The following is a 21,069-nucleotide window of genomic DNA, read 5'->3' as shown; positions in this document are numbered from 1 at the left end:
AAGAATCTGTAGCATTTTTGTCAAATTTATATATAATACCACTTAGTATCAGTAGTCTACACAGAACAATGGAAGTTTTTGCAGAGGTCCTTTATTTCATTACCCTGGCTCTTTTCTATGCCCTCTCTGGCAGCCACAACTTCACTATTCTGACGTCCTTCAGGCTCCTTTGACATATGTACATTACATTGAAAACTGGTGGGTTGTCCTTTGTGGTCTTTCATACTGTCCTGGCGACAGCGTCCAGAGGCCACACCATCTGCTCAGCAAAGAAACCAGCAAGACTGCAGACAGCTGACACCTGGCCAGGACAAAGTCCCACATGTGAGCCTACAGACATGATTTATAGGCCAAAGAACATCCAAATGTGCTGGGAGGAAATGGCATGGAACACGAGGCTCTTAATAAGCGGCCTGAGCTGCAAAGGGTTGAATATTTTCCTTGTAAATGAGGGACTTTTAGGCATCAATCCAAAGTCCTTGGAAATCAATGGGAGTCCTTCCAGTGGAGCAGCAGACACTTCCAAATGGGAAGCTACTTGACTACAACAAAGAAGCTTGACTATGAAAAGGGTGTAGAAGCACTGTGGGACCTGTGCCACCAAGACTGAGAGGTGACTATTTTATTGGCTGATCATGCCGAAACACAAGTGGCCTCAAAGAACAGTTTATGCTTTCCCCAGAGAATCACTATTCAAAAGTATTCAATACTTTTGACTCCCTACCCTGTTACTTGTTTTTTTGATTTATTGCATATTGCTCCTTGCCAGCCTTGCCAGTGCTTGCAAAACCAAGCGTGTTTTTTGGGCTAGGTCATCTGAATTGCTCAGTGGTGTTTCTGTCCCTGACAAGGTGAATTTGTAAGCAAGCCTCAGGCAAGCATGGGCCCAAGCATGAATCATGGTGCAGGTGGCTATCACAGGCATGCCAGTAATTAAATCACAGCAGCAACACTAAACTGATGGCTGCTGGCAGAGGGAAGTTGCTGAGCTGGTGGGAAGATATGATTGGAACAGATCCACTGATACACTTCTATCTTCAGAAAATAGGGTGCTGTATTCACCTAAGATGGAGAAAACATGCCCAAGATACTCATGCCTGGTCTGCCTTTGGTCCTGAAGAAACTGACCTCACACCCTGGGCTCCTGAGCCCAACCCCACGTGGCAGTGAGAGGTATTCAGACTGGTCCTGCTGCAATAAATTTTGAGGCTAATTTCACAAGCATTTCTCTGGATATTTTTGTGAAAGAGAAAGATCCTTTTGCCATAGCTCATCTCTGGTTCTATTCAGCAACAATCTTTACAAATCTTTTAACTGTATGGATTTGCTATAGGAAGGATCTGATTGCTGGTACTTTTTCCTACTTAAATCCACAATACAAACACAGTATTCATGCTTCTTTCAATCCTGTCCACGGCCCTCAGTGATAAAAATCATCCCCATGATACATAGGAAAGATATTTAATGTGACTGAAAGCTAAGAAAGCAAACCTCAACATACATTACTGCACTGCTTCTAGGGAGTCTATCTTTTCAGAGCACAGTGTCACAGCCGGGAATGAAGAAACATATGAGATATCAGGCTGAGGTATCAGGCTATAAAAAAAATTAATGAATGACTTGAGTAAAGCAAGACCAGGATGTCAAATATGGATTCTTCTTTTGAAATCTATTTTGTCATCACCTCACTTCAGTAATGCTTTACTTGCTCATTAATTTATTCTGAAAACTATCAAAATACAAACCAGCAAACTCTGAAATAAACCTTTCAGAAAGACAAAAAAATCCCTTCTTGTCTTTGGAAGATAAATATTCACAAGGCAGTCTGTTTCAATGCTTTTCAAATATAAGGAGTTCTTATAATTCTAGAGAAGACTGCTGTCAAAAGCTCCTGAGTTGATAGGAGCATAGTTACCTCTCCAGCGCTGTAGCTACGAAGTCGCTGCAGATGTTGCCGGTGAGTCAGGTGATTTGGGAGACGCCCATTCTGCAGCGGGATCCTGGGATCTATGAAGGTGGTAGCACGGCTGTTGTGGTCAACGAAGAAAGACTGAAACACAAAGGAACAATGGTGTCTTTTAATAAGAAGACTGCCAACATTGTGATGATATTGTGGGAAAACAGCAGGAAAACCACTGGCAATTTTATGGCAGAAATACCTTGGCTAAGTACAGTCCATGGAAGGTACCTGCAAATGACAGGACTGGCCTACTTGAAGCTAGAATAGCTCTTGGAAAACACCTGAAGCTGTGTAGGCCAAGATCATGTGCAATGGCCATGATGTAAACAAGACAGGAGAGAATACTATTATTGGGAAATGATGCTTTAACCTGGTGGTTCCAAAAGTCAGGCGGCAAAGTTCATTCAAGGTACAGACACTGAGTCAAATTTTGCAGTCACAACAGACCAACTCTGGCTCAAACTTTGCTGTCAGTCCAATGCTGCTTTGGCTTTGGCACAATATTCTACAGAAAGCTAGAAATGCTTTGAAATTTTGAAGCTTTTTTTCCGCTTCTAAAATAACTCTGCTTGCTGTTTGCGTTGTTTAAACCAAACCTTCACTGACTTTGAGTCAAGATGAAAGGAACTTTTAATAATCACGTAGCCTCATGTGCTAAAACAAGTGATTACTTTAGTTGGCACTCTTACCTTGCCCTGCTGGTCAGTTTTTATCTCCCAGCCACGAGGAAGCTCCAGTCGGGTATCAGCAAACATGTTGATAAAATTTACCAGGTCTCTGTTGTGCTGATACCGCTCAAAATTACGAGCATCTCTACGAATCTTCAGAATCATATGCTTCAAGCAGGTACTGTTGGTGAAGACTCGATAGGCACTCTATGAGATGGGTAACAGAAGTGAAGAAAACCAGTTCTGATGTCAAAACATATTTGGTTATTTCATGGGACATATGCCCAAAGAACTGAAACAAGTCCTGTTAGAATCAAGAAACACGTCCATCTCATTGTTTTGATTTGAATGACTACTTTACATGCACATGTAGAATTAAGAAATACAATCTGGAAAGTGAAACATCCCACACATTATCTGCAGTTAGCTTGTGCAAGAACTGCCTTTCTAATGCACTTCAAAAAGATGGTCAGCTGAAACATCACCCTCTCAAGGTGCATGAAGTTGTGCCCCTTTCATTGCTTTTATTGGTCAACAGAAACCTGGGCAGTGTCAGAGAGATGCAAAGACAGCTGTGAACACATATTTATGCTATAATTGAAATCAAGATGCATGTGATAGGAGCCATGAACTTAAGAGGACCCCAGTGCAGATGTCTCCATGTGAGCTTGATACTTTTTTTATGGTGACGGTACAGCCACAGGACAGAAACAGACACTTTTAATTGTCTATTTTTGGAAGATGTGAATTGTTTCCTGGAACTGAGTATTTGTTTCTGCGATGACTACAAAGCCTGTCAGATGGAGACATTTCCACGAGTTAAATGAATGCCACCCCTCAGGCAGCAAGTTGTATCTCACAATGGGCATTAAATACACCTCTTAGGGGAATGTGGCCTGATGCAGTTCAAGGGAGTGAACTGATCTGATTGCAGAATAGGGGCCCATTGAACTGTATTTGTTGTTACCATGTGTTCAATGATAGAGCACCACAAAATAATACTTGAGCTGACAACACAAAGGCCGATCCACAGGCTAGTCTTGGAATCTTTCACTTCAGGGAACAAACTCCTCAAGACAGAGTAGGAAACTTCACAAAAATCTCCTGAGCCTTTCACTAGAGAGAAAATGAGTGCCTTGGTTTGCTGGTCAGCCCAAAGTATTGAGTCACTCATTAGAGTAATAAAGGATCACTGGAGGACTCCTGTCTCCAGTGAAGTGAGTTCGATTGTGCAGACCTGGAATATGTCCAGAGAATCTGACCCAACAGCTTTGAATTCTCAATTTCTGTGTACATTTATTGCATTTTAACCACTATAATGCAATAAAACATCTACAGGTATTATCTTTATTATGTAAGGATTTACTGTGGTGGCACCCCTGAGAACACTCCCTGTGGCACAGGGTCCCTAATTATGGCAAGGGTTGCTAAATGTTATGAAATCACAGAGATATGATCTCTGCCCTGAAGATATGACCTGCTTATAACCCGGGAAAGCTCTGTGGTCACAGATATTTAAGATCCCAGCCTACTACATAACAAAAGTTGTATTTTGATCTAATGTATGATCAATGACTGTCTTGAATATCTCTAAGCTGCATTAGGCAAACAAGGAGTGTTATGTAGTTTTATCTTTTTATGGAAATAAAGTAACTGAAAAATTAGAGCTTTTCCCTTTTAATTCTAACTGCTGGATAATATTTTCCAATTCCAACTTCACTGGCATAATTAATAGCTTGAAATTTTAACAGGGGCTTGTATTGTAAAATACTGTATTGTAAAATATTACACTCGTGTTAAGGTAAAAGTTACGTGGGCCATATTCCTGTACAAGTGGTATCTGTATGACAATTTGACAGATATTTCAACAGATTATTCTGGTTCTCACATTAGAGACAAGTTTTTAAGATAAAACCGAAGGCCTCTTTTTCCTTTTTTTTAATTTCAGTGAGTAATAAAATTGGGATTTAGTCTCTTGTGAGTTGTTCTTTACACAACTATGGAATCAGTTGCTCATTTTTCCAACAACTACGCTGGTCAAAAATTATATTGCTCCCAGCTATAAATCATGATATATCACCCTGCCAATGGAAGAAATTATCTGCACTCCATAACCTAGTTCAGGGAATGTCAGATGAGTTAATACATCCCTTCCTCGGTAGGATCTCATGGGTGATAATCTCTGGCAGATGCTTGGAGATGGACGGCTGGCTTCAATCCATGAAGTGCCACAGCCAAAACCTGATGTCTGCAGTTAGCTAAAAGGCTGTGCTGGGGCAACTCTCAAACTGTTTTACTTTCTTTTCCTTTGGTAAAGAAAGGTCATTGCTACCCCGAAATGGATGACTTTCCAAATATTCAGAAGCCATGTGTAGATGCCTTGTTGAACTACATTCCAGATATGGCAAACTAGGACTGCATCTCCTTGTGGGACTTCCCATCTGCTTTGTCCTGATACTACATTTTTTCCACTCCACACGAGGTATGCATTAATATGTGTGGTATTACTGCACTAATGGAAAAAAAAGTTACTTGAATTTTGAAAATTTGTTTTGATTTGTGTTTTTCCAAAATAGCTACAGTAAAACTCAAGTTAGTATTTCTTTCACTCAGCTATGCCTGCCCCCTTTTTGGGAATGCAAATTGCAAGAGTTAATTTTTTTCCCTCTATTTCCCTGAGACTTGGTGGTATCTGAGTAAGATTTCTCAGGATGTTGGATCAAAAGGGAACAACTTCACTCCCTGCAGCAACAGACAGTAGAATTGACCAAGCTGAAACCAAGGGTTCCTGCTTCTTCTGGGAGGATAACACTAATGAGGTCCTCTGCACCATGGAATCTCTTATGTGAGGCAGAATCCCAGCAAGAGCCTCCTTGGAGCAGCCCGGCTGTAGTGTCCCCAGCCTGGTCTGTTGCTCAGAAAGGACAACTGAGCCCCAAGGCACACAATTCAGATTCACTGTGCATTCTCCCTGAAGCTCTGGGACTCAAAATTATCAGTAGTGCGAGAGAGCAAATCATAATTACTCACATAGTTTGCATGCAGCACAGTGAAGAACTCAGGATTGGTGATGAACTTCACAGCTGGAGACTGCAGCAACAAGGTGATTTTTTGAGAATTCACAGGAGAAAGGGAACCTTCCCTCCTAATCTCTGGACAAAAAAACAACCCACAGAATCTTATTAATGTAGTGGCAAGCACAGACTATTATTTAACCTTTCAGAAACAGCTGCAAAAGTGATAATATAAAAAAGTCACCACCTGCCCAATGCACCTACCTTGGCATTCCCAAGACAAGCCTGCTGGCAAACTGACGGATGTCCTTATGGTTAGTGGTGCAGTATTTACCACAGCAGGGCATGAGCTGGATGGTTTCCTGAACTGTAGCTTATGAAACTCTTTGTCAAGTCTGCTGCTGTCCCTAAATATGTGACCACAGCACATCACCAGCTGATGGTTTGGTTCAGTCACCCACGTCCATTCTGGTTCGCCCCACTGCTGATTTTAGAGAAATCCAATCTCCCGATCCAGCATTGCCCTGTATTTTACTTGCATTGTTTTTGACAAGTCTGAGGTTTTCGGGACTTGTATGGTAAAGAAAACAAAACCAGACACAATTGGATTATTTTTAATCTGTATCACTTAATGAAGCACAGGAGCAGAACTGAGCATTGAGAATGTAACTCTGTAGAGGTAGAAACTCCTGATATTCTATAGCTATCAGAAAATTCTTCCTATCATGGAATTATGGCTTGGATGTTCTGGCACTTTCAAATAAAGCCAAATTTTATTTGCAATCCATGAAAATTGGATGCAAACATCATCAAGAGAATAAATGCAGTTTCCCATTTTTTTCTTATCAATTAAAACTTCTTTTTTCTTCCTGCTGCACACATCATATTATTTTGTCCATTTAAAACTGCAGACTGGATCAATTGCTGGAGTTAAATTGATTTATACTGGCTCAGAACCTGGATTAATGTGCCTAAATTGTATTCCTTCTGACATTTTTCATTTAAATTAAAAAACAAATAACAAATGTATAATACTGCAGCTTTTTCTTTCCCTGATGTGTTTACACCATCACTGACCTTCTAATCCTTGGCATTTAATACAATATTATGTTTTCTTCTAAAAGAAAAGCAATTATCTGTAGCAAAAACCATTTCCTAATAACTTATGATAACATTTATCACACTCATTAGCTCCTTGGGTTTAAAACAAAGGAGTGCATGTTAAATAACAAACTGAACTAAATACTTAGTGTTGGCAACTCCTACTAAATTACTATTTTATTATGTTGTCTAAGATACTAAACGATTATACATATTACAAGTAATGGCTACATTACTTATAAATACTAATAATACAATGTGTACCTCATTTCCACTTCTCTAGCACAGAGAACTGAGATCTCCTTATATGATACACTGTAGGTAAAAGTCTCCCTTTAATTGCAATACAAAGATGGCTAGGAAACTTTGAGCATCAAATGTTAAACATCCTTGGCCAAAATTGATTTTCAAGCTAAAAACACCTAATGGATCAGGAAAACAAACAAAACTGAATATTTTCCTAAACTTGTTAAAAAAAGGTTATTATTTCTCTCTGTAACTTTTCCTATTAACCTTGGAAAACTAAGAAAATTCAAGCAGATATTGTGTTGGTTCTTTCCCATTACCAATGCTGTTTACAGAGGGACGGCAAAAGGATAGCAAGAAGTTGGATTTACTCATGGTAGACAATACAGAACACAAAGGTGGAGGTAAGAGTGATCCAAAGGAAGAGAACCGGTTAGTCATTTTGCTGGTGCTAACAAAGAAGGGAGTTATTTTTTCATGGCCTCAAGTTGCATAGTGGGCACTAGACTGATTGCTGATACTTCTACCTGAAACAAACACTTAAGACTATGGTTTCCCAAATGTTTTGAGAAAATATGAGTGTGACTACCACCAAAAAGAGTAGAAGAGACCCCTGCCATCCCATCCTGCCTTGGGTACACATTTTCCTCTTTTGCTTTGTAGTGACACTCATTCTTGTCTCCTCATCTAACAAGCCAGATGTAAGATCCAATCTGGCTGTAAATTACAAGGACAAGAAGCCAGGCTATTTTTCAGGCAGGTCAGTTCTCCACTCTGGTACGGGGTCCTGTCACATAAATTAGTGGTGAGCAAAAAGACAGCTGTGCCTTCTTTGGTCACAGCCCACACTTAGGTCAGCTCACAGCTATCGCAAAACTGCAGCTTTACAAAACACAAGTATTTCATACATGATGCCAGGGCCACAGCAGGTGCAATCACATGGGCAGTTGTGGCAGCGCACAAGCCAGGCCTGGAGAGAATAAAGTGCAAATGCCCCGAGCTAAAAACCACACAGCAACAAAAATAACGCAGCACCAGTTTTGCAACTACGTAGGTGAACAGTATTCACCCTAGTAGTTGCAAAATGCCTTTCCCATTTTAATTTCAAATGGCCCTTTACTAAGGTAAAAATGCTTCGTCTGTCTTAGTAGTTGTTAAAAAAGGACTGATACTGTTCTATCAAGTACTGTAGCTTCACATCTAAAAACTGTATCTTCAGGTCTAATTATCTTTTTATTTTTTAATTAAGTTTTGCAACCTGGTATAGTAAAATTCCAGTCTCCCCTGGAAATGCCGATTTCCCCAGAACTGAATGGCACTGAACATACCACTCAGAAGCTTTGTTTCCCCATACCTGGGCTTGGCTGGGAAGGCTCTGCCTCAGAGTCACTTCCTCCTCCAGTGGGAACTCTCTCCACCCTGTTGTTTACCACAGCATCATCTTCAGTCCTCTCTGTTGCAATGGTTCGCTGGATGTTTTGGTACCTAGATACATTCATAGGAAGGAAAACAAGCTTTAGTTAACAGAGGAGCTTTCTGTTGCTTTCTGCCTTAAGAATCAGCACTGTTTCTGAATGATTCCAATATTTCTATCTTCAGTGTACAGCAGAGTAAGAGCACAGATGAGGAACAAATAGTCTGGAGTGTTCTGAATTCACACGACAGAAATCAAATTCTCCTTAACTTGTTCACTTATAGTGACAGATGAATTGGTGAACATGTTTTCTCTGGTTCTACTGGCAAACTATGAATATGTCTTACATGTATTATAAATGAATTTTATACAGAAAGAAAGAAAAGAAAAAGAAAGCATAAGGAGAAAGAAAGAACAGAAAGAGAAACAAAAGCAAAGCTAGAAAACAGACTCTCTTAATTATTTTAATTATTTTTTATTCCATCCCAGTATTTTCAATCCTTATTTCTTCATAGCATTTCCATGTGTATTTGAAACAGGATGGCTTTATTGCCTTTTAATCTCATCCAGCATTGTTTGTCTTTAATTTTTCTGATTTACACTCTTTTCTTTCCTCAGTTCAAGCTCCAACTTACAAATTTTGCTTACTTTCTCTCTATTTGTTAATGCATACTATATTCTAAATTAGAAGTTAGTAATGAGTTAGTTCCTCAAAGTGACACAGGATTATTAAAGAGAAGAGTTAGGGTTTGGCTTTTTGATGTCTCAAAACACATCATCTCCACTAGCTCACTGCAACCTAATCTTAGGCAAAATGGCTGGAGATAATTAAGAAAAATAATTGAAGCTTTAATAGATTTATGCTAAACTTTCACAAAGTTATGTGTCCCCCTCCAATACTCAAAGTCATTTGAAGCTACATTTAGTGTGTATTTTGATAGTTTAAGAAAACATCCATCTTTACACGGAAATTCTGATAGCAGATTTTGCAACAGCATGAATTTACTGCAGTTTTAAACCCTCTGTTTTAGACCTACATTTTACAGCTTTATTCACTTGTCAGCAGGCAACTGAATGAATTTTCCATTCCAGTATTGGAGCAGTTTTACAATACCCACATGCAATAGAAAGGAAAAAAAACCCCAACCACAACCCCCCCCCAGTTCATATAATCAAGGGATATAAGCACACATATAGAAAAACCCTGCACCTTCAATTTAATTAGATGGTAGAAAATCCCCACTGGCAAACCTCAAAGAGCAACACCACCTGTATGCCAACAAAAGGCTACGCATTTCTTCTGCGTCTCAATACTATAAAATCACCTTATATCAATACCAAAAAATGCCAAAGTAATTGGAGAAAACATTGAAAATGAAAAAGTTATGGGAATTCCTCTGCAAATTTCAGTCTCCTTTCAAAGTGATTTGTCAAAGAAATGGAGGTTAAGACATACCACGCTGTGGCTGACCTAACTATGATGGTTATAATTTCTTATGTTATTATCTTTCAAACTAGTGCATAGACAAATTTAGACATACCTATGCTGCAAAGTATCCTTTCAACAGAGCTTGAACAACAAGGGCTGTTATCTGCTTGGCCAACAAGTAAGCAAGCCAGGTAGTGCTGCAGAAAATGAGCAAGCACCTTTAAAATTAAAGTATGGATGGCTCTTTGGTGTTTGCCCAACACTTGGATTCCAGTTTAGCATTCCCTGTATCCTCGAGTGGCTCGTACAGCTAAAAGGAAGCCACAGAAGGAAAGCAGGACTAGGTTTAATCACAGCTATGGGTTTTTTTTCAAGCTGAATTTCCAAAGCTTTGTGGTTTTGGCTGGGCTGGAAATACCAAGGTTCCTTGTAATATTTTGGTCTTTCCATTCCCTTCCACAAATTAAATCAGGAAGAAAAAAAAAAAAGTAAATTTGTTTAAAAAGAAAAGTCACCAAGCTTTTTCAAACTGTGGAGTGATGTTGAGTTCAAATTTTGTTTGAGGTTAGAGCAAAAGTTCAGGCTGCTGCTAATTCTATCAGCAAGGTCTATGTTTGCTGTTGCCTCACCTAAAATGATTCTCAGGTGTGTTTGCTGAAAAACGTTTCAAATCATGAAGTTTGAAACAAAAGAGTATTTCTAAAATGAGTGCTTAAAACAAGGTCCAGTGCTCCACAGTGTTGATAATAACTAATGAAAAGTAGCTTTCCTGACATTCCTGAAATGTGGAGACATGAAATATCTGAAATTAGACTTAGGACTACAATCATTTTAAAAAATGTAACAGCCAGGTTAAAACTACAGAAATTACCTGCCACTGGGCAAATGCTCAGGAGATTCTATATGAATCCCCTTTACTAGAACTGTAGGAAATGTTCCAAACTTGGTAACAATAGGAGACCTTTGTATTCAACTTCTCGAATGAACAGAGCTCCTTGGAAAAGAGTAGAAAATCACCAGCTTTTTTCCTTAGTCCCAAGAAGCCATGACATTTCATGTTTAATAAACTGCAAAGTCTCCAATGGAACTCGCACATGTAGAGATCTGCCACTGCTGAAAACCCTCCATACTTCTCCCTTTGTAATTGGATACATGAATACTAAAAATTGAGGGATTAAAAGAATATCAATCTTATCAACTCTCAATTCCCAACCCAAACCAGTGATAATCAAGTCATAACCAAGACAGACAGGCAGCCTATATGAAAACATTGAATAATATGAGGGAAGGAGGTCACAAAGACAATGCCTACCCTTCAGTTTCTGCTGCAATAGCTAGTTTAATGGTTAACTTGCATTAACTAACAGAATGGTAACTCACTCTTTATAAGAACTTATTCCTTTCATGGCTGTGCTGCATTTACATGAGTTCAACCTCCAAAAAAATGGAAGAAAAAACACAAAACCTGATGTATGTCCACAGCAGCTTTCTGGTTTCTGTGGCAGATAACCTGTTTAAGTGGCAGCCAAGTAGTCTGGGATTTGATATGGCTAAAATCCCTCTTAGAGACCAGTGCTAAATGGCAGAGAAGTCATGTAAATCCCTTGAAAGAATCAACATTAAACATTCACTTTCTTTAGTGGTTTTTTTTTTGTTTGTTTGTTTGTTTATATTAACATGGCAGCTTGAGACTATATGAGCAAAGCTATAATGAAAACAAATACCGAGCAGGTTCTCTCACTTCGGCAAGACATAACAGATGTTATAAAATACTACTCAAAATAATTAATTTTGGTAAAGAAAGGATTATTCCTCAAGAGCGTGTTGATGGTGTCAGTTTAAGTTGGCCGAGTTCTCCCAGACTGTCTCATTCAGGGCACAGCAGCTCCCAAACTAATCAAAGTACTCTGAAAACAGCACTTCAAAACTCTGCATCCTTCTCTCAGTTGCAGATCTTTCTCTTAGCACAGGAAAAAAGGTCAAAACGCTTTTGTGGCATTTTACATGCTATAATTAAAATATAATTTCAGTCTTCCTTATCCTTTTCTAGAAATGGCATCATTATAGTAAGCAGGGAATTAAAAAAAAAACAACCCAAACCCTCTTTTTAAGCAAAAAAAGGAAGACTTTTGACCAATTGTTTATTTTTTTTCTTTCCTCTTAGATTCAGTCGAAAAAGCAAGCACAAGAAGAAAATGATAAACAAATCTATGTGCGGACTAGTCAAACAAAGCAAAAATATAAGCGACATTAAGAGGTATCTCAGCGAGCCCAGAATGAACTGACAGATTTACAGGGCCCAGTGCAACACTAAGCAGATCTGTCCACCTCTAGAAATGTGCTCAGTCCTATTAGAGCAGGGTTCTGCCCTGGAAAAGGAGACAGACCTTTCAACAGGCCTAAATAGCTTGGGTAGAAACATCACATGGATATGGCAACAATTCCAGTAGCAGTCAGGCCCAAAAACGCTGCAGCACAGCACTAAGTGCCGACCCATCAGTGCCACTCCTACAGTTAAATAGCAAAAGTGACTCCATGTTTTGGAAGAATGCTCACTTCCTTTCTGGTAGTTATTTCAGAAAAGTTTTCCAAAAGCCTCCTCTTGCTGTTAGAAATGTTTTGCACCATCATTCACCCAACAGCACTTCTCTTGTGGGCGGGTTTGAGCTGCACACACCCACAGCAGGCACACCAGCTGGCTAGAAGAGAGCTACAGGAGGGACAAGAACCTGGACAAGGTGGGAGTCAATGTGGTGCACCGGAGAAGGAAGGGAGCTACTGGAGCAGTGTGGCAAAAGGAGAGCACGGATCTCAAGGTGCAAATGCTCACCGGCGTTTCAGCTGCTCCATTTGCTGGATGGAGCCAGACCTGTGGATCCCGTCCGGTGTTGCTGCAGCCGTGGGGCGCTGCCACGTGGTGGTGCGGTTGACATGATCCACGTAGAACACTCTCCCATGGCTGTCTATCCGAGCTTCCCAATCTAGGGTTGGAAAAAAAGGAAGGGGTGATGCTGTCAGTGTGGTGCCTTCCAGAAAACCTGCATGAGGGAGATATATACAGACACACATACATACACAGACAGGGTATATACACACAGGAGATACTATAGCCTACATGCAATATATATCACGTGTATATATTCAAAGTACACATTCAAGTGTGTATATATATATTATTTGCTTGTCTATATATACATATATACAGTATATGCATATACAGAAACATTTCATACACAGCACACAGTTAGGCCATGGAATTCACTACCACAGCCCATGAAAAACTAGTGACATAGAGGGACTACATTTTTAAAAGGATGAGGTGATTTTTCAATTAGTGATACTGCTTGGCTGGATTCACTGCAGGTAGGAGCAGCCACAAAGAACCGACCCTTACAAGAAGATTACACCTGAGCTAATATGGCAAATCCCATGTTTTCTTTTTTTATTATGTTTCAGAACAAACATGTTTCATTTCTCTCCTTTTTGCAAAGTGGCTTCAAAGGACACCATACAGCAATTAAAGGCTTCACTGAAAACTGATTACAGACTCTTTGGACATACCGTAGAAACCTCTCTAAACAGAGCACTGCTCTCATGAACGCAAACTAGATGGAGAATTTGCAGAATATTGAGCCTTCCATCATTATTGTGTCCTGCTACTATTTATGTTGTCTCATGATTGAAAAGTAAAAATTATTTGGTATATGATGGCTTGTGGAAAATGGTAATGTTGATAAAAAAAGCATTTGGAACAGACAAAATTCAGAAGTGAGTTAGCTACCAAAGCCAAGTATCAAACTGGTTGGAATGCATGGAGAAGTGGAATAAATTAGGCTTGCTAGTTTCATATTCCTACATGACCCATCAGCTGATGACATATCTATGTAAATACATGCACATACTTTCTACACAAGTTTAGATGCAAACCTCACTCGCATTCACACACAAATGTACATATGATGATTACCTTCGAGGGCAAACACTTCCTCATATTCCCATATTCTTACTATGATACCATCTTCCCTGACGAGTTACTCCTCCTATGGTTTTCCATAATCAAATTCAGGATCAGCTGAATTTCATACTTTATGTATTTCATTTCCTATTCTCTAAGAGTAGGACTGAAGTTCCTACTGTATCTGGAAACCTACCCTTCACGACCAATTCCCATCTCCTGAATGCTGGACCTGGCTAAACCCACTTCCCATATTTGATTGCAGACAAGTGTAGGCTGTCTGAAGTCCATGGCTAGCTGCCCCTGACAGCTGAATCCCACAAACCTTAAAAGATGGGCACTGGGAGTCCTTGGAGAAATCTTCCATAAGACTCCAGGACAAGAAGAGCCATAAGCACACGCATTACTTCTTTCAAAGCTGACTGCAAGTACCACAGTCCTTAAAGACACAAACCCTACAGTCACACCATGGGTACACATGCAGCATCTCTCACTGTGAATATCACTACATAATTTAATGAGAGGACTCTCTCTTCCTCCACTAGGTAAAGTTTCCCAAGGACGTGGTAGCTGTTACAAGAACAAGATCACAGCTTTGTAAAAACCATGTCTAAAACGTAAGACAGTGAAAAAAAGCACAAGTACAACATATGCACATTGAGATAAATCAGACTGACGCGTAAGGCAGGTTGAAGGCCGGAGCCTTGCTGAGCACGCTGGCACTGGTGGCAGGTGTGCCACTGTGGGTGGGGAATGGCCCTTCTGGAGCTATGCATTATCTGCAACATCCTCAAGGAAATAACCTTGGCCAGATCAAAGGTAAGATGATCCAGCTCAATATCATGAAGATCTTCATTTTCCTTGCTGTTTTCTGGCAAAGGATGAAGTCTAGCCCTCACTCCACACTATTGTTGTACCTCATAACAAGTTGAGAATGGTTGACGGAGAATTAGAAGCTGGTAGGCAGTGCTGTAGAACTACACTCTAGACAGCCTACAGAAGACACCAACTGGTCATATTGGTCTAAAGCCTGCTGATGGACACTTAGCAAGAATAAATATATCCAATTACACAGTCAAACAAGGTTTTATAATCCAGCCCTGTGCACTACCAGCTGTACACGCTATTATGCACTGTCTAATTAAATACAACTTAGAGTTCCTAAGCTTCTAAGCATGATATTTGGAAACCTAGGAGTAAGGAAGCTTGTTCAGAACTTGGAGATCACAGTGAAAACATCAGGTCAGACTGGATTACGACTTCAGGAAGGCTGTCTCTGTCAGATGTGTCAGACATACAGCAGCAGTACGTACAGATGTGAACGACACCTGTCAGTGAGTGCTGCTTTATTCACTGCTTTACGGGTATGTCCACCTGACACCACGGGCTGACACTGGCATGCTAAAATATTAGGAACTGTGTATCTCATGCTCCTTGCAATAGCATTTCTAGTCAGCTGAGTAACTCTTCTTTTGGTTAGGGAAGGCTGTCAAAGGGTGGCAGGTACAACTTCTGTCGTACGCAGGTAGCGGGTGTACTTTCTACCTTCCCATAAGACAACCTGTAAGTCACACAAGTCACTGAAACTGCCTGAATATGATACCAGATTTATGGACAGATGGATGGATACCTGCACAGTGCGACAAACAGACTGACAGGTGAACAGACAGGCAGAACTCTGCTTCCAAGCTGTGCTCAAGTCCCTTCATGTTACTTCAGGGGCAAAGGTGATCTAAGAAGCAGCCAGGTTTCCTCAGGGTCTTTTGTTAACTTTTCCAGGTAAAATAAGACTGTGACTACTACAAAGACTAACCTCTATCTAACCTTCACAGTAAGAGCATGCTAGAGCATGGGCTACGGATGTGACAGTACTGGTTCTGTTCTCCAGTGATCCCCCTCCATCAGCCAAGTCATATTTCACAGCAGCCTCTGAAACTGCTCTGATTTATATCAGCAGATGCAACTTTTTTTGGCAGGACCATCAGGGGAAAGAAAATACATTGCCTTTTCCTTTCCAAGCTCAGCCACACCTTCAGCTGAGAGCAGCTCTGAACCGGGCACACGTATTTTTCTTGGCTTCAGTTCTGCAGGGTTTCCAAACACAGGCATAATAAGGGGTGACTGGTAATGCCGTCATGAGGCTGTGCAAACACTGCAAATCTTCTGTTAATCTCATATCGGACTTAGCATTCAGACTGGTCATTATGAAACTCCTACATACATAATGAATCTCTTCTACTTTATTTTCCCAAATAAAACAGACTGAAATTAAATTTCCTCCCTGAGAGCAGCTGTTGTGGGGTTATGATGAAATCAAGCTATTCAGAGAACTATTCAAAAGAGAAAGAAGACTGTCCAGAAGATTCTTCATGAGCTAAATAAAATCAGTCAATGCTGAGCTTGCAGCACTGGCAGATTACCTTCACCTCTACTCATAGATGGAAGCTAACACTGCATGTGAGAAGTAAGCCAGCTTTGATCAAAAAACTTGGGCTTAAAATATAGTTTCTTCCTTTCACATGATTAAAGAACTATTTATCTAGGATTAAGAGTTATTAAAGGCACTGAGATAGTGATACTGAATTTAAGGAGAAGAAAAAATTCTAGATTAAGGCTATGGTTTTCATTTTGAAATTACAGTAAAATTCCATGGAGAGTTTTTGGAAACCAGTTTCCTAACTGATATTATTCAACTCAACCTTTTTTCCCACTCAAAATTAACTTAGTACCGTCTATGCCTATTAAGATCAATATATTTAAGCCCACAGTGTCAGCCTTTACTGTAAAAATGTTATATGCTAACGCTGAAACAAAATACTGCAAAGAGATACCACTTCTGTACTTTATCATCAAATATGTCCTTACACCCTCTTGTGAAAGCACTTGTGAAAACCAGTGGTAGAAATACTTGCCTTTTGAGGACAACTATAAGAAAGAGGAAAAATGTATTAAATTGGTGATGGAAGAATATAGAATAGATTCACAGTATATTCTGTTTACCCGAGCTGGTGTCAGTGTGCTATCATTAAGTCATCTAATAGGGAATGTGCCCGATTCACGAAGTGTTGTGGTAAGAGTGGGAGGAAGAGAAATATTTCCCTGTTACAGAGGTAACCGTTCCCATTTCATCATTCACTGGCAAGCCACAGTGGGACTTCACTGGGCTAAAGGCATTTGAATCATTCATGCTACTGTGCAGCTGACGCCAGCATCAGGGCTATTTTCAGCTCAGGGAATACTGACAGCATGGTTGGCAAATGATGAATTATTTGTCAAGGGCACCATAGGCCAAATAAGTGTGTTCCCGTCTTCGGCTTTGAAGAAAATAGAGCACTTTGTTTATACGCCTGGTTGTTTTTGTGAGGCACATTTCAGGCTGTGAAATCCTGTGCTCAATTGAAAGGGGATCAGCGGCACGGTGCAGGGAATAGAGTGCGCTCTGCTGGACACCGAACGCCAGTGCAAAAAGCAGTGTAATCTTCCGGGAATACACGAGGGAAAGGCTACAAAGACAAGTAAAAACGACTCTAGCAGTTGCTTTGGTGGCAAAAATCCCATATTACCAGGCTGCTAATCAATCATGCTATTTAAAACCCTCTCACTTTTATTCACTGCAAGTGTAGACTCCACTACAGTTCATAACGAACATAAAATTCACTGATTATCAAATCCAAAGACAGTAAAACAAGACCATTTTACATGAGCTGCCTTTTCCCAACTTCTGCTGGTTTGGTTCAGATTTGGACCTGTCTGTCCCAGGAGTATCCTCACTGTGAAAGGGCTGCTGCTGGACCCGCATGCAGACCTGACAGACCACAGGGACTGCCATCCCAAACCATCTTTGAAGTTGGTTACAGAAAACCTGGAGACAAACGTTACAGAAAAATCAGAGTACTTTGCTGATACACCACCCAGAAAGCCTTATGGTAAGGCTTCTAGAACAACTGACAGATCCCAATCATTCAAGTCTGAACACACTGGAAACAGGGAATAATATTTTCATTTCAGGGAAGAAGACGGACCAAGGCAGAGAGGGACATTACGGGCTTGTCCAAAACAACATGACAACATTTGAAGTCAGGATCAAATAAGGGAAACAAAAAGGCATATTGCTTGGGTTCTGGAGAATGTATATACAGAACAGACGGGGATCTTTAGGAAGACATACTGACCTCTAGACTGTTTGAGTTAACAGGAAAAGCTGAAAAAATGCAATAAAATAAAAAACTAAAGCTTACTTGGTGGAAGAGGCTCATCGATAGTTGGGTAGTGATGATGGTCAGGCCTCAGAGAAGGAAGCTGGCTGACTGGCTGAGAATTATGGAGTAAAGGACAATCACCTATGGACAAGATATTCAAGACATTGACAGTCATTCACTGTTTTCACAATGTGGTTCAAAAAATGTGCTACTGTAAAACAAGTGATTATTTTAAAAATAGGTTAACCTGATGTACTAGCATCTCTGGGTATTCCTATTTCCAGGCACTACTTTAATAGCATCTCATATGGAAAAGAAGTATTAAAATAATGCAGTCAAGTCTCTTGAGTCAATGCTAAACTACTATAGGCCAAATTCTGGACTCACAGACACACAAGTGTAAGCGATAGAAGAATCAGGCTTGATCTCTGAGAGAAACTGTTCATGTACAACCATAGTCAAGCTTCTGCAGCAACTGGCAGGAACATGCAAAATCCTGGTTCCAACTTTTAATTCATCCCATCAGTGGAATACAAGGCTAAAAGCTGCCTTGGATCTTTTTCTGCTTTTCAAAAAGATCAGTGGCTGCCTCTGTGGACTGTAATGGCAGGATTTTGCAGTCTCTGCAAAACAGAAGATCATGCCCTTCTATAGGTATTTTTCAAAATTCAAAGAGTCCATGTTGGGTTGAAGGAGGGAGAATGAGAGAAGGACCAGAAACAGGTAGGAGACAGGTGGTAGAAGAGAAGGACAAAAGATAGTGAGATACAGTCAGGATCTGAGATAAGGAAGGAAGACCTGAGATAGAGAAGAGGGAAAGACGAAGCAGAAGAAAGACAGTCACACAGAATACAGTGCAGAGGAAGTTTTTAAACACTAACATTGTATATATGTCCATATATAGAATCACAGAATGGCTTGGGTTGGAATGGACCTTAAAGATCATCTAGTTCCAACTGCCCTGCCATACCTAAATATGAAATAAATGAAACCTAAGTACATGTCCAAACTCACGTTCTGTTGAGAGGACCAAGTAACTTAAGATCAAGTCAATGCTTATAGAATCCTTTAAGAACCTAAGAAGTTCTAGTAGGGATGAAAAAGCATTCCTTATCTTAGACTTAACATGCTAAAACTTCACAGGTTCCAGAACAAAGATTCCTTCTTGGCTTGTCTTTAAACTCTTAGAAACCAGGACTATTTATCCTACTAATGGACATATTTTCATATTGTGTGGTAACAGTTTTTGACTATAACCTCCAGCTCCAGGAAGGCTTGTTAATACAGATACACTCCAAATTGCATAAACATAATATTTATATACATCAGAAAGATGTAGCTTAGGGAAAAAGATATAGCAAGCGGAATGGCTCTGGTGATGTTGGGAATGCTAAGCCAAACTCACTGTGTACTAGCAGGTTTAGCTCCCTTTAATGTTAGAATCTTAACAGCCTAAGAATGAACATTTTGTAAAAAACCCCAAACATACACCAATCAGATGTAAAAAAAAAAATTACCCAAAAAAATTAAGTATGTGGTTTTTTTCTTAAAACAACCAACAGCTAGAAGGCAGAAGCCAATTTTGTATAAAACTGTAAAAAAACCTCACACCACCAAGAAATGAGAAAAATCACTTAGACAAAAATACTCCCTCTTCTAGGTGCTCTGATGATACTGTATGGCCTGTTAAATGTCTTCATTAAACCACTTGTGTATAGGCGTATCTCACAGATGTATCTGCTGCATGTTTTGAACAGACAGGAGAGTTACATAAGTTTATGACTCAGTGCTAGAAGTCCATCTCTCACAGCCTTAAAAACTGTGCTGTTACTACAGGTGTTGTAGCACCGACTACCAGATCACCCGTCTATGTTTCTTTACTTACCTCACCACAATTGACTCTCCCCTAGCCAAGCCAGTGGAAGCATGGTAGTGTCAGTCACCTGGAGTGGGTGGAGGTGACCCCATCTACTGTATTTGTAACAGCTGCCAAGTCATGAAGCAACGTGCACATTGACTGAGGCACCCCCGGTGACACCCAAGGGAGTGCCAAGAGCTGGGCTGCCCTTCAGACACACGCTTAGCTAAACAAGGCAAAGACACCATGGACACTGCAGTGCCCTTTATGGAGGCTCAAGTCTTGGTGCTGCACTGAATCCACATGCAGAAGACACCCTTCCCACCACATCCCCTATCAAAAGCTCACACAGCCCAAAATAACCATCAAATCTGTAAGTATGGTCTCACACATACACCTGCTCATGCCCCCTTAGGTATACTTGCACGTCAACGCTGTTCACAAGCAAAGGCTCTTGCCTGTGAGGAAGGAAGCTGGGTTTCTATGCCTGTGTACTTCTGAAAATTTAATTATTTGTGCTAGGTTCTGCTCTACAGACTCAATAATTCCCTAGTCCCAGCCATCTACAAAATATTTACACAGGCTGGTGTGTAAGGACACCCTTACACCTGTTTTTCTGCAGGGGTGGGGTCTGTGGCAAAGGAAGGTGCGAGTAAATAAATTGGGAATGGAGAAGGAAAACACAGGCGAATGCTTTAATTGGAGTTCCACAGTGATACCCAAATAGGTTATCCTTTTGCTGCCATTTTAATTTGGTGTCACTTATAGAGGGAGGCAGATGACTCAGAATTAGGGAATGCAAAGACTACCTCTTGACCTTGCTGCATACTCCTGCAGCTGAGTCCTTTACTTCTTCAGCTGGATAAAAATGAAACACTAGCTGAAGAAGAGAGGAGTGATCATCTCCCCTTCTTCATGTAACTGCATACAACATGAAAGGAGTTACCAAAGGGAAGGACTTAATGTAATTGTGAAGGAATTGGAAAAAATAGTACCTAAATTAGACTACCTCTTGACCTTGCTGCATACTCCTGCAGCTGAGTCCTTTACTTCTTCAGCTGGATAAAAATGAAACACTAGCTGAAGAAGAGAGGAGTGATCATCTCCCCTTCTTCATGTAACTGCATACAACATGAAAGGAGTTACCAAAGGGAAGGACTTAATGTAATTGTGAAGGAATTGGAAAAAATAGTACCTAAATTACAAAGACCAAAAAAAAAAAAAA

The 21,069-nt window shown here is 40.2% G+C and overlaps 1 protein-coding gene and 1 long non-coding RNA gene across 8 annotated transcripts in view; both read right to left on the bottom strand.

Annotated features, from left to right (window-relative positions):
* Positions 1-21,069, bottom strand: part of HECW1 (HECT, C2 and WW domain containing E3 ubiquitin protein ligase 1) — a 200,993-nt gene that overhangs the window by 53,756 nt on the left and 126,168 nt on the right. For 5 of the 7 annotated variants that reach the window (XM_017734636.1, XM_017734634.1, XM_017734635.1 and 2 more), the window contains exons 10-15: positions 18,026-18,127; positions 12,663-12,813; positions 8,344-8,474; positions 5,659-5,780; positions 2,650-2,835; positions 1,916-2,050 (exon numbers count right to left, since the gene is read on the bottom strand). In XM_017734636.1, the coding sequence (XP_017590125.1) occupies positions 1,916-2,050; positions 2,650-2,835; positions 5,659-5,780; positions 8,344-8,474; positions 12,663-12,813; positions 18,026-18,127 (827 nt within the window). The remainder of the gene's footprint in view (positions 1-1,915; positions 2,051-2,649; positions 2,836-5,658; positions 5,781-8,343; positions 8,475-12,662; positions 12,814-18,025; positions 18,128-21,069) is intronic. The other 2 variants (XM_017734637.1, XM_017734639.1) reach the window with 1 other exon arrangement.
* On the bottom strand, positions 18,544-21,062 carry LOC108446833. Its single transcript, XR_001862146.1, has 2 exons — positions 20,862-21,062; positions 18,544-20,661 (listed from the first exon to the last, which is right to left on the bottom strand). It is a non-coding gene; the product is annotated as an uncharacterized LOC108446833 (long non-coding RNA).

This window comes from Corvus brachyrhynchos, unplaced genomic scaffold (genome assembly GCF_000691975.1).
Source record: "Corvus brachyrhynchos isolate BGI_N302 unplaced genomic scaffold, ASM69197v1 scaffold94, whole genome shotgun sequence".
NCBI lineage: Eukaryota > Metazoa > Chordata > Aves > Passeriformes > Corvidae > Corvus > Corvus brachyrhynchos.
Note: the sequence above shows the minus strand (reverse complement) of the source record. Positions and strands in the feature narration are given on the sequence as shown.